Here is a 13,225-nt window from a genome sequence, read left to right as displayed (position 1 = left end):
AGGAAATATTTGATGAAGTAGTTAACAAGGAATCTCTATGAGTAGACACGTATATTGATACATGTAAAAATGTGCCATTTGCCATTCATTCAGATGAGACTTAAGCTGGAAATACTGAATAAGATTGAGAGATTTACTAAGTTAAGACCAGATAGTAGTAATGGGAAACTTTGGTTAGGTACTTTTGTCATTCCAGTATTAGAGATGTAGATGAGAGTTTTCTTTCATCTAGTTAATACTTATTTATACATACTAAATTTGATCTGGGCCCAGGGCTTTGGCATTATTATTTCTAGACCAGCAGTTCTCAAAGCGTGGTCCTCAGACCATCAACATCACCTGGAAATTTGTGAGAAATACAGAATCTTGGGCCCTACCCCAGACCTGCTGGATCAGAAACTCTTGGAGTGTGAAGCAATCTGTGTTTTAACAAGTTCTCCAGGTGATTCCGATGCACGCAAACCTTTGAGAGCTAATTCTAGACTACCATTTTAGGATTCACGTGGGAAAGAAATAAACTTAATTGCGCGTTTTAAGAATTTTTAGAACTGTGGTTCTTAACAGGGATGGTTCTGCATTTGGCAATCTCTGGAGATATTTTTGGTGTCAAAACTGGTGGCTGGATGCTGCTGACATCTTAGTGGGTATAGGCCAGGAATGCTGCTAAACATCCTACAGTGGTGCACAGGACAGCTAGCTCAAAATGTTAATACTGCTAATGTTGGAAAGTTCTGATTTAGAGAGAGCGATTAAAGTAAATCCATAGGAAGCTTGGATGCTAATCTTATTGTGGTCCATGAGAAGAGATTAACATCCATCTAAACACCACATCTAAACACCACATTTGGAAAATGACAAGTGAAGATTACAGAAGTCCACAGAACATGGCAGATTTCTCAAATATTTGTTTACTAGTTTCTCTTTTTCCAAACAACTTCTGGAGTAGAAATTTTGCAAAGTATTATATTATTGGATTAAGACAGTATAAAAAGGTAAGAAGTCAGTTATTTCTGAATTGATAATGGAAATTGAGCTATTAGTTTTAACTTGTTGAAGTTAATTTTAAGAGTCATCTTTAGGTCCTTTTCCTAAAAATGGTCTTCTAATAATGTCCCGTTAGCCCAAAACATTGCAAAGCACCAGGCAAGAACAGGGTGTTGAGAACAAAGTATTGTTCACATGTCCATAAATGCTTCATGTAATGGAGTGAATTATTCAAAAGGTTTCTAACGGAGCTCTTAGACAAGAAAATTAAAATAATTAGTGATGGGGCTTCCCTGGTGGTACAGTGGTTGGGAGTCCGCCTGCCGATGCAGGGGACGCGGGTTCGTGCCCGGGTCCGGGAGGATCCCACATGCCGTGGAGCGGCTGGGCCCGTGAGCCATGGCCGCTGAGCCTGCACGTCCGGAGCCTGTGCTCCACAATGGGAGAGGCCACAACAGTGAGAGGCCCGCGTACCGCAAAAAAAAATAAAATAAAATAATGAGTGATGGCATGTCTATGAAGATGAGCTTTAAACACACACTTTTTAGTTTAAGTGAAAAATGAGACGAATTTAGAATTATGAAGAGGTCTCTTCACAAGTCTGAAATACTGAAGTGCATGACATCCTTAGAAATGTTGGACTAAAACCTTGCATTGAGATGAGCATATGCTCCATTTTACACAGTTAATTTCTTTTTTCTTTTGACATCTTTATTGGAGTATAATTGCTTTACAGTGTTGTGTTATACACAGTTAATTTCTTAAAGGATTTAGAACACAAGTAGAAGCGTCATAGATCAATCAGAATCAATTGGCTTTTTCCTTTGAAATTAAATTTTTATTAGAAAAACAATAACAGTAATAGGTTTATAAAGAGTGAAAGCCAGTCTTAGTATTTATTTTTTGTTTCCCTGTCGGTGTTTCTATAAATGCAAATTTTTAGCTATTTAAAAGGAACTGTTTGCCAGTAGATTCCCTATAATCCACTCCATGGTCATATTCTCTTGCCAGCCCCTGCAAGTTATCACCATTCTGAATTGTATATGTATCATTCCCAAGCGAGTATCTATTTTTATTATGTGTTTCCTGATCAGAACATATTATATATTTATATTTGCAAAATTAAAATAATTTATTTGAATTGCCTCACCCTTTTCTTATATTTATTGTGCAAACATTATGCCTACAACCCAAAATCACATCATCTGGACTGTTTTTATTTTTCTTCTAAGTATTAGTTAATGGATCTAGATTTCTTATACTCACTGGAATATAGAATAATTTAACAAGATAGCCGGAATAATTGTTAGTTAGACAATGAGCTGAAAGTATATCTTGAATTATTCTTCCACTGGGTTATTATGATGTATGTACATCTATGCCACTTTACATTCACGTGGAACTTTAACATGTATTTCATGTTTTTAACAGCTCCACATTATAGACAATAGCCTATGTAAACTAGAGGCATTAAGAATCATAAGACCAGCTTAGTTGTTCAACATCGCATTGTTAGCACATCAGCCTCTCAGAGCTTATTACATCCTTTGAAAAGGGGAAACAATAGTAATACCCACCTCTTAGAATGGTTAGATGCAAATGAGATAAAGTACTACTTAGATCTTTACAGCACAGCACACATCTTGAGGCTGGGAGAGGTAGAGGTTAAGTGATTTGACTACGATAAGACAATTTTGATTTTTCTTTTTTTTTTTCCTTTTTTTAAAATTTATTTATTTTTGGCTGCATTGGGTCTTCGTTGCTGCACGCAGGCTTTCTCTAGTTACGGAGAGCAGGGGCTACTCTTCGTTGCGGTGCGTGGGCTTCTCACTGCGGTGGTTTCTCTTGTTGCAGAGCACGGGCTTCAGTAGCTGTGGCTCACGGGCTCTAGAGCACAGGCTCAGTAGTTGTGGAGCACGGGCTTTGTTGCTCCACAGCATGTGGGATCTTCCCGAACCAGGTCTCGAACCCATGTCCCCTGAATTGGCAGGCGGATTCTTAACCACTGTGCCAACAGGGAAGCCCTTGATTTTTCTTTTAAAAAACAAGGCGTTACCACTACATTGCTTAAGAAAGAAAGATGTATAATATATCATTCAAAGTAGATAGTCTCAGGACTTTTATTTTTAACCTGTTTACGAAATCTTTTCATATATCTATGAAATCTTTTCAAATATTGCTGCTAAATGGCCATTTTATGGTGTAGGAAATGAGTTATATACTATGAGTTATAAGAACTAGATCTTTGCCATGTCTTTTATTTTTTAATCACTACTGGACTAAACATTTCTATTTATCTTTTCAGTTGCAAAAAAATATCATTTTAAATCTTTTTGTATATCTGTAGGTGTTGTTATAATTGATGACCATCCTGAAGTAACAGTAGTTGAAGACCCCCAGTCAAATTTGAATGATGATGGTTTTACTGAAGTTGTATCCAAAAAACAACAGAAACGTTTACAGGATGAAGAACGCCGAAAGAAGGAAGAACAAATCATACAGGTTTAGCGTTTCAATTTTTTGCTAGTTATTTAGATTGTTGCCCAAAATATATTAGGAAATGGTCAAGGTTTCTATCCACCTATAAGGTCAGGGCTGCATTTATTATTCAAGTGTTGAGAATGACCTGATTTTTCACAACTTTAAACTGTTTCTAACCAGAATGAGGTAAATTTTAAGTAGAATGTAATCACTAGCTCACCGTTTGCCTTAGAGAAGACCATCTTTACTTTATTTCAAAATATATCTTATTTGCCCCATCTTACTTCATTGCAGAGTTAGGGTTAATTTTAAATCATCTTGGAAATTTAATGAATACAGCTACCATGATCTCTAATAACTTGCAGATTCTTGACCTATACAAGTTTCTGTTGTAATCTAAATTAGTTCATTGAAATACATAGTATGAATCACAATACATTATTTCCTTTAGATCAACCCAACACCCATTTTACTAAATGCTGACAGAGGATAAAAATAAATAGAACACATGGGTCATAGCGATAAAGAGCCCTAACAGATGAGAGGCTTAAAAGCAGGAAACACTGTAAAAATCCTGTGTGGATGGTAGTATTGAGTTTAATTGAATATAATTCTTGGGACTAGATATTTTCATATTTTATTTGTTATTATTGTTTAGGAAGATACATTAGTGCATATTTTATATAGCATAATACCTAGCAACACTCCCAGGATTAACGCTTCTGTGCCAAACATGAGTTGAGTGAAGTCAGTAATTTTTTGTCAGGTGGGGTCAGATTTTGCTGCCAAATGAATTTAGTGCAAATTTCCTTAATTTCTTTAATTTCAGAATAGTGGAAAAGAGATTGTGGACCTGTATATCAAGAATATATAATACATATTTGTCTTTCTTCCCCTGTAGCATCTTGTAATTTAAAATCTCATTGGCAACCTTGATGTTTTTATTCTATCAAGTAGCTATTTTGTAAAGGAGTTAAATTAGCAGTAGATAGCTTTGTTGGAATGTCTGTGTATGAACTATTACTTTCAGCTGTGTTACTCACAAATCATTCCTGCAAATTTTTTAAGGTCTGGAATAAAAAGAATGCAAATGAAAAAGGAAGAAGTCAGACTTCTAAGCTCCCGCCAAGATTTGCCAAAAAACAGGCTACGGGAACCCAGCAAGCACAGCTTCCAGCTTTGGCTCTAGCCTCAGCTCCAGGTCCAGGTTCAACCTCAGCTCCAGGTCCAGCCACAACCTCAGCTCCAGTTCCAGCCTCGACCCCAGCTCCAGTTCTAGCATCACCCTCGGCTCCAGTTCCAGCCCCAGCTGCAGTCCCAGTCTTTACCTCCACCTCAGCTCCACTCCCAACCTTAGCCTTAGCCTCAGCCTCAGCTCCAGTTCCAGCCTCCACCTCAACTACAGCCACAGCCTCTTCTCCAGCTCCAGCTCCAACCCCAATCCTTGCCTCCGCTTCCACCCCAGCCTCTGTCCCCATCCTTGCCTCAGCCTCAATTCCCATCCTTGCTTCAGCTCTATCACCAGCTTCAGCTCCACCTCCAGCCACCTCAGCCCCAGCTGCCCCCACCTCAGCCCCGACTGTCCCTGCCTCAATCCCAGCCCCAGCCCCAGCCCCAACCCCTGCCCTAGTCCAAGTCTCAGTCCCAGCCCCTACTGCTCCAGCCCAGACTCAGGGACAGACTCACAAACCAGTCCAGAGTCCACTACAGACTACAACACAGTCTTCAAAACAGCCACCTCCTTCAATTAGACTACCTTCAGCCCAGACACCTAATGGCACAGATTATGTAGCCACAGGAAAACCCATCCAGACCCCACAGTCACATGGCACTCTTACAACTGAATTATGGGATAACAAGGTGGCCCCACCAGCTGTGTTGAATGACATCTCTAAGAAATGTAAGTGTACAACAGGAAGTGAGGGGTGGGAAATGGCATGGGAATTGGGGGTTTGTTTTCAATTTTATTTATATACTCAGTATGTTTTTTCCTAGGCATTTCTTTTTTCTCAGTAGGAAGCAGTAACAGTAATCTTTTCTTAGCTTCCTTTCTTAAAACCTTTGTTTCTAAGACAAGTATGTTATATTTTTAACAGCCATATTTTATGGAGACAACTTTGTGTTGATAAAACAATAGTACAATGTTTCGGAGGAGATTATATTTATTTTGGTATGCAAGAATCTCTTTAAGTATTATATACCATGTGAAAAGTCATTGTTTTATTATCTAGCTACCATTAAAAGAAAGGGTTAAATGGATTAAAGATTATTAGCCTCTAAATTTTAATGGTCATATTTCCTGTGGCTTCTCCTTCTCAGTAGGTCCCATTAGTCCACCACAGCCACCTTCAGTCAGTGCATGGAATAAGCCCCTAACATCATTTGGATCAGCTACTTCATCAGAGGTAGGAGCAGACTTAATAATGGCTTTTGTGGGGTTAGTGTGGCAGAGTTTCCTTAAAACAGTTTCTCAAACTTTGGCATGCATCAGAATCACCTGGAGAGCTTATTAAAGTAGATTGCTGGGACCCATTCCTAGAGTTTCTGATTCATTAGGTCTGGGCTAAGGCCTGAGTACATTTCTAATAAGTTCCTAAGTGATGTTAATGCTATTGAATCTCAACAGTTATAAGCTGCTTCTCACCTTTAGACATATTAAGGCCAACATTTTAAAAGTTCTAGCTTTGTGACACAGAGAGTATAAGTGCAATTACTATTTTCTGGACTGCTCTGTGTTTTTAATGATATGCATGTTTGAATAATCAGTATAATTACTTTGAAGCAGAGTTTCCGGGAGGTTGTTCTAACATAATTTCTCAAACACGCAGTATTGGTAATTGACTATTTAGGCCAGCAATTCTTCATTCATTGAACAAACATTTATTGAGCACTTGTGATGGTATCAGGCACTGTCCTAACCTGTGGCCTTAGAAAAAGTGGGTGGTGGTGTGAAAACAGAATAAAAGCCCTGCGCTCATGGGGCTTCAATTGTAGTTGGGGAGAACCAACAATAAATAACACATAGAATGTTAAATGGTGATCAGTGCTGAGGAGAAAAGCAAAAGCAAGGAAGGTTTATAAGGAATTTCCCAAGGGGTGTGGAGACAGCTTAAAATAGGGTGGCCAGAAAAGGCTACTTAGGTGACGCTTGAATTAAAGACTTGAAGGAGGTAAGAGAGCATGCTATTCAGTTGTCTGAGGAAAAGTGAATTCCTGGTTCAGAGAATAGTAAATACAAAACCCTAACACAGGAGCATGCGTGATGTGTTTGAAGAGGTCCATATGGCTGGATTGAAGTAAGGGATGAAAAGAGAACAGATGAGGTTGGAAAGATAATAGGTGGAGGATCTGGTAGGGACTTCGGGCATGGTAGGAAGACAGTAGCATCTGATTTTTTTAAAGACTATTATTCTAAGTAGTCTGTTAAGAACAGTCTGTGGGAGCAAAGAATAGATGGTAAGATGCTGTTGCAGTAATCAAATGATGATAGCTTAAACCAGGAAAGTGACATTAAAAGTGATGAGAAATGGTTGGTTTCTGGGTATTTGAAGATAGAGCTCATAAATTTACTGATGAATTAAATGTGGTATGTGAGAAAAGGGAGTCAGTTATCTCCAAAGCTTTTGACTTGAGCAACAAAAGGGATAGAGTTCCCCTCAGTTGAGATTGAGAAGCTGTAAAATGAATCATCATTGGGGAAGAAGATCAGGGAATTCAGTTTTGAACTTGTTAGATTTAAGATGTTTATTACACATCTAAGTGGAAATGTCAGGTAGGTAGTTGAATATAAGAATTTGTAGTTCAGAGAAGATAGTCCAGTTTGACTACATAAATTTGTAAGTCATTAGATGGTGTTTAAGTGATGAGGTTGGTTGAGGTCACGAAGGGAGAATGAGTTATAAAAGTAGTTAGAAAAAGAGAAGAGAAACAAAAACCAAGTCCTAACTCAGGGAGTTGCGGGAGATGGAGAAGCTAAGTGATGAGAAAAGTGTCCTGGAATCCAAGTGAAAGATGAGTTTAAAGAGGGTTAAATCAAGTGTGTCAAATGCCGCTGGAAGGTCAAGTAAGACAGACCCTGAGAATTGACAGTTGGCATTAACAATGTGGAGGTCACTGGTGACTTTGACAAAAACAATGTTGGTGGAGCACTTGGTGCAAAAACCTGGTTAGTGTGAATTTAAGAGAAAATGGGAGAAAAGATGAGTACAGTCGTCCCTCAGTATCGCAGCGGGATTGGTTCTAAGATCCCCTGCAGATACCAGAGTCCAATGATGCTCAAGTCTCTTGTATAAAATGGCACGGTATTTGCATATATTTATCTCTAGATTACTTGTATACCTAATACAATGCAAATACTATGTAAATAGTTGCCGGTGTGCAGCAAATTCAAGTTTCACTTTTTTGGAACTTTCTCCGGTGTTTTTTTGTGTTTTTTTAATCCAAGGGCGGTGGAGCCCACGGATGCTGAGGGAAGGCCGACTGTGTAGAGAACCTAGAGTAGTTTTGCCATAAAAGGGGAGCAGAGAAATGTCAAGGAAGATACAGTTAAGAGATTTTTTTTTCTTCTTTTTTCCTTTCAGGGAAGTCGTCCTGCTGTTCCCTACCCCCAGTTCAGCTTTCTGACTTAGGTCTGGAGTAGGCCTCATCATCTGTTTTGATTTTTTTAAGTTCTACAGAGAACTCTTTGTAAAAATAGAATTAAGAATCACTGGATTCTGTATCTGAGATGCCCAGTTTAATCATTTTTCCTCTGCCTATTTGTTTTGACATTATGATTAATTAGAGCATTTCTTGTACAGAAAGTTGATTTTTCATTACTAATGAGAAGGATGGAGTAGAAAGTTTCTTTTCTTTGTTTTGGATGAGTGTACTGGTTTAATAATTTTATTAAAATGTTTGGTCCAGGCTTTTAAGTTGACATTAAAGTACAGGGACCATAATCTCTCAGCTGCAAGATTTTTGTTGTAGACATTCTACTACAAGTTGATAATACTAAAAGGATGCTTACATTCTTCTTCAGCCTCTTGGCGCACCAAGATATTTTGTTGGTATCTCATTTTTCTCATGCATATTTTTCTTCGTCCTCTTTATGTTCTTTATATTTTCTGGATAGAATGAATTTATCATCTCTCCTTGTCTTACGTATATTTTATAGACACTTTTTGTTTCAAAGAATATAATATTCTTCCTAAAATTGTCTAACGTTCTCTAAGTCCCATTAACTATTTTCCTATTCATTTAACTATTTATAAGTTCTGAATTGTTTTGTACATAAAATCAATAGCTTTCAGTTATTAAGTACTGCACCATTCTCTCTTCTAAGATTAATTGTACATTTATATTGAACTGACTAGAAAATTTCAACATTGACTAAAACAGATGTTTATTCTAAGTTGTATCAGTACTGTTTGTAGTTGAAAGTGAATGTTCAGATATTAAAAATAGATCTGAATGACATGCGTTATTCCTATTGTTGACATTGTTATACTGATAAATATAACAATAACCTTACACAGTAATTGACACACTTAATTCAGGGGTAGCAAAAATGATATGAAATAGTGACTTGATTATAAGACCAAGGCCTGAAGTTTAACTTTGTCCCTAGTTTTGTCTTTTAGTTTGTTCTTCCATGAAAAGGTTAAGTACAGTTTTTGTGGTTTCAGTTACCTGCAGTCAACCACAGCCTGAAAATATTAAATGGAAAATTCCAGGAAAAAACAGTTCATAAGTTTTAAGTTGTGCGCACCCTTCTGAATAATAGCGTCATGAAATCCAGTGTTCCCACCCACCCATTAGTCATTTAGTAGCCATCTTGGTTATCAAGTTGGTCGTTTTGCTGTGCTTGTGTTCACATAACCCTTACATAACTTAATAGTGGCCCCAAAGCGCAAAAATAGTGTGGCTGGCAATTTGGATGTTCTCTTACTGTGCCTAATTTGTAAATTAAACTTTATCATCAGTATGTATGTATAGGAAGAAAAACACAGTATGTGTACCGTTGAGTACTATCTGTGGTTTTGAATGTCCCCTGGGGGACATTGTTACAAACTTCCTCAGGCTTACAAAACCACATGTCATCTAACTTTCTGCTTGTCCATCTTCTGCCACTGTTCCTAATACCTGCTGTGTTCCAGCCTCACTAATTTTTTATTTTTTTTTTAATTCCTGACCTTTACACTAGATGTTTGCTCTGCCAGAAACACCTTCCACTAATCCTATAGTTTAGATTCAGTTTCAGTATGACCTCCTAGGGCCTTTTTCTTTTTTTTCTTTTTTTTTTTTTAATATATTTTATTTTATTTTTTTTTAATTTTTTGCCTTATAACAAATTTAATCAGTTATACATATACATATGTTAACATATCCCCTCCCTTTTGCGTCTCCCTCCCATCCTCCTTATCCCACCCCTCCAGGCGGTCACAAAGCACCGAGCTGATCTCCCTGTGCTATGCGGCTGCTTCCCACTAGCTATCTACCTTACGTTTGGTACTGTATATATGTCCATGCCGCTCTTTCACTTTGTCACAGCTTACCCTTCCCCCTCCCCATATCCTCAAGTCCATTCTCTAGTAGGTCTGTGTCTTTATTCCTGTCTTACCCCTAGGTTCTTCATGACATTTTTTTTTCTTAAATTCCATATATATGTGTTAGCATACAGTATTTGTCTTTCTCTTTCTGACTTACTTCACTCTGTATGACAGACTCTAGGTCTATCCACCTCATTACAAATAGCTCAATTTCATTTCTTTTTATGGCTGAGTAATATTCCATTGTATATATGTGCCACATCTTCTTTATCCATTCATCCGATGATGGACACTTAGGTTGTTTCCATCTCCAGGCTATTGTAAATAGGGCTGCTATGAACATTTTGGTACATGTCTCTTTTTGAATTATGGTTTTCTCAGGGTATATGCCCAGTAGTGGGATTGCTGGGTCATATGGTAGTTCTATTTGTAGTTTTTTAAGGAACCTCCATACCGTTCTCCATAGTGGCTGTACCAATTCACATTCCCACCAGCAGTGCAAGAGTGTTCCCTTTTTTCCACACCCTCTCCAGCATTTATTGTTTCTAGATTTTTTGATGATGGCCATTCTGACTGGTGTGAGATGATATCTCATTGTAGTTTTGATTTGCATTTCTCTAATGAGTAAAGATGTTGAGCATCCTTTCATGTGTTTGTTGGCAGTCTGTATATCTTCTGTGGAGAAATGTCTATTTAGGTCTTCTGCCCATTTTTGGATTGGGTTGTTTGTTTTTTTGTTATTGAGCTGCATGAGCTGCTTATAAATTTTGGAGATTAATCCTTTGTCAGTTGCTTCATTTGCAAATATTTTCTCCCATTCTGAGGGTGGTCTTTTGGTTTTGTTTATGGTTTCCTTTGCTATGCAAAAGCTTTAAGTTTCATTCGGTCCCATGTGTTTATTTTTGTTTTTATTTCCATTTCTCTAGGAGGTGGGTCAAAAAGGATCTTGCTGTGATTTATGTCATAGAGTGTTCTGCCTATGTTTTCCTCTAAGAGTTTGATAGTGTTGGCTAGGTAGGGCCTTTTTCTAAGTGGTTTAACCATATTTTAATTTTTGCGTATCCCTTATCTAACTTTTTAGTTGTTTATTTTCTTCATCCATTATAATGCACGTTAGATTGGTAGTGTCTGCCTGGATCAGCGCCTAGCACAAAGAAGGTATTACATAATTTAGCAGTTTAATTGATGAATGAATTTCTGATGTGTGTGCATGCCATTACCAATCACAAAGTACTTTCATGTATATTGATCCATTTTATTTTCAAAGCAGAAGTGGGTGACACTGGAATTCCTATCTTTTTTCTACTCCTCCTTTAATTCATTCATTTATCTCTTGCTGGTGGTGCCTTTCTGTATTTGTTTTACATTTGTTTTAAATGATGTTTTACATTTGTTTTAACTTGAGGCTGTGATTTGCCCTTCCACCCAGGGCACTTAAAGCCAGGACTTTAAAACTTAAGTCTTGTCCTAGTTTTTATTTTATCAGTTGTTTTCTAATACAAATCAGTAGGGTTAAGGGAATGTTCCCCTAAAACATAAACCAAGGTCAGTTAATCTCAGTTGGATGTAGATTGCTTCAGACCTTCTATTGTACTTTTAAAATGTGTGCTATTACATAAATCATTCAGTCAAATTTGAACTCTACTTTGAAGCAAGTTTTTTTTTAAGTTTTTATCATTATAGAACCAGAGGGTTTTTTTTTAATATCTTTATTGGAGTATAATTGCTTTACAATGGTGTGTTAGTTTCTGCTGTATAACAAAGTGAATCAGCTATACATAAACATATATCCCCATACCTCCTCCCTCTTGCGTCTCCCTCCCACCCTCCCTATCCCACCCCTCTAGATGGTAACAAAGCACGGAGCTGATCTCCCTGTGCTATGTGGCCGCTTCCCACTACTAGCTAGCTATTTTACATTTGGTAGTGTATATATGTCCGTGCCACTCTCTCACATCTGAAGCAAGTTTTTAAATGTTCTCTTACTAGGGAACAAAGAATAGTCAAGAAAGTGGAGTTGAAATTGGAATTGACACAATTCAGTTTGGTGCTCCAGCTTCAAACGGGGCTGAAAATGAAATTGTTCCTGTGCTTTCGGAAAAAACTACTGACAAAATATCTGAACCTAAAGAGCAACGGCAGAAGCAGCCACGGGCAGGCCCTATCAAAGCCCAGAAGGTAAATATAGTTCATGTTCCAGATGTAATTGTCTGAAAGCCACTTAACACTTAAGGAGAATAAATAAGTTTCAAAATTGGATTCGTTTTCAATGAATGTCTTTGATCATGATGTGTTTTTGTCATAAACATTGAATTTAGCTTCCAGATTTGAGTCCAGTAGAAAACAAAGAACATAAACCTGGTCCTATTGGAAAGGAACGTTCATTAAAAAATAGAAAAGTAAAAGATGCCCAACAGGTGGAGCCAGAAGGACAAGAGAAATCAAGCCCTGCTACAGTCAGAAGTACAGATCCTGTGGCAACAAAGGAAACCAAAGCAGTTTCAGAAATGTCTACTGAAATAGGAACAATGATCTCAGTATCATCCCCAGAATATGGCACTAACGTGAAGGTAAGCAACGTGCAATGATTACCAGTTCAGTTGGTGCAAACCACGTCTAAAATGAATGGGGAAAACAGCAACAAAATACTTTTTTTTTTCTTGAGGCATATAATTCTATAGCTTATAAGGGTTATTATTTCTTACAGAGAAGATTTTATTTCATGGTGTGCGTATGTGATCTAAAGAAATTCCTTACAGTAACTTATTTTTCTATGGCAACCTAATTCTGGACTATTGAGTAGTTCAAAGTGAAAAAATATTTACCCAAGATTAGAATGCTTTTCAGCGTGTTTATAGACTTCGAAAGAATTTCTCTATATTACTTTTTATTTTGTTAATGGAGTTACAGTGGACCCCTCCTTACCTTGCACACTAGTGAGATTCTGAAGTCAGGAAAGATAAACTAAAAGATAAACTTTTAGTAACTCCAGTATAGCCAGTTTTCTTTCAGGGTTGGAACAGATCATGTTTCATTGGTTGAGCACCAGAGGAATGGTTGACTTGCATTTAGGGACTACATTGAATGAAAGATGCATATCTTTAGAAATACTCATTAAGGCAAGATACACTGAGCGACTTTATGGGGACTGACACTTGTGGGGGTAGCAGATTTATATCTGCCATTTGGTGTTCACTCCGGAACATGTATTCATGTAGAAGAAAGGTGGA

The 13,225-nt window shown here is 37.6% G+C and overlaps 1 protein-coding gene across 13 annotated transcripts in view; it reads left to right on the top strand.

The window, feature by feature from the left end:
- Positions 1–13,225, top strand: part of PRRC2C (proline rich coiled-coil 2C) — a 96,331-nt gene that overhangs the window by 59,410 nt on the left and 23,696 nt on the right. For 12 of the 13 annotated variants that reach the window (XM_060091270.1, XM_060091265.1, XM_060091262.1 and 9 more), the window contains exons 18-22: positions 3,332–3,486; positions 4,534–5,365; positions 5,785–5,870; positions 11,985–12,173; positions 12,314–12,565. In XM_060091270.1, coding sequence (XP_059947253.1) covers positions 3,332–3,486; positions 4,534–5,365; positions 5,785–5,870; positions 11,985–12,173; positions 12,314–12,565 — 1,514 coding nt within the window. The remainder of the gene's footprint in view (positions 1–3,331; positions 3,487–4,533; positions 5,366–5,784; positions 5,871–11,984; positions 12,174–12,313; positions 12,566–13,225) is intronic. The other variant, XM_060091261.1, reaches the window with a different exon arrangement.

The sequence above is a fragment of the Mesoplodon densirostris genome, chromosome 2 (assembly GCF_025265405.1).
Source record: "Mesoplodon densirostris isolate mMesDen1 chromosome 2, mMesDen1 primary haplotype, whole genome shotgun sequence".
Lineage (NCBI taxonomy): Eukaryota > Metazoa > Chordata > Mammalia > Artiodactyla > Ziphiidae > Mesoplodon > Mesoplodon densirostris.
This window is presented reverse-complemented; position numbering and strand designations above follow the sequence as displayed.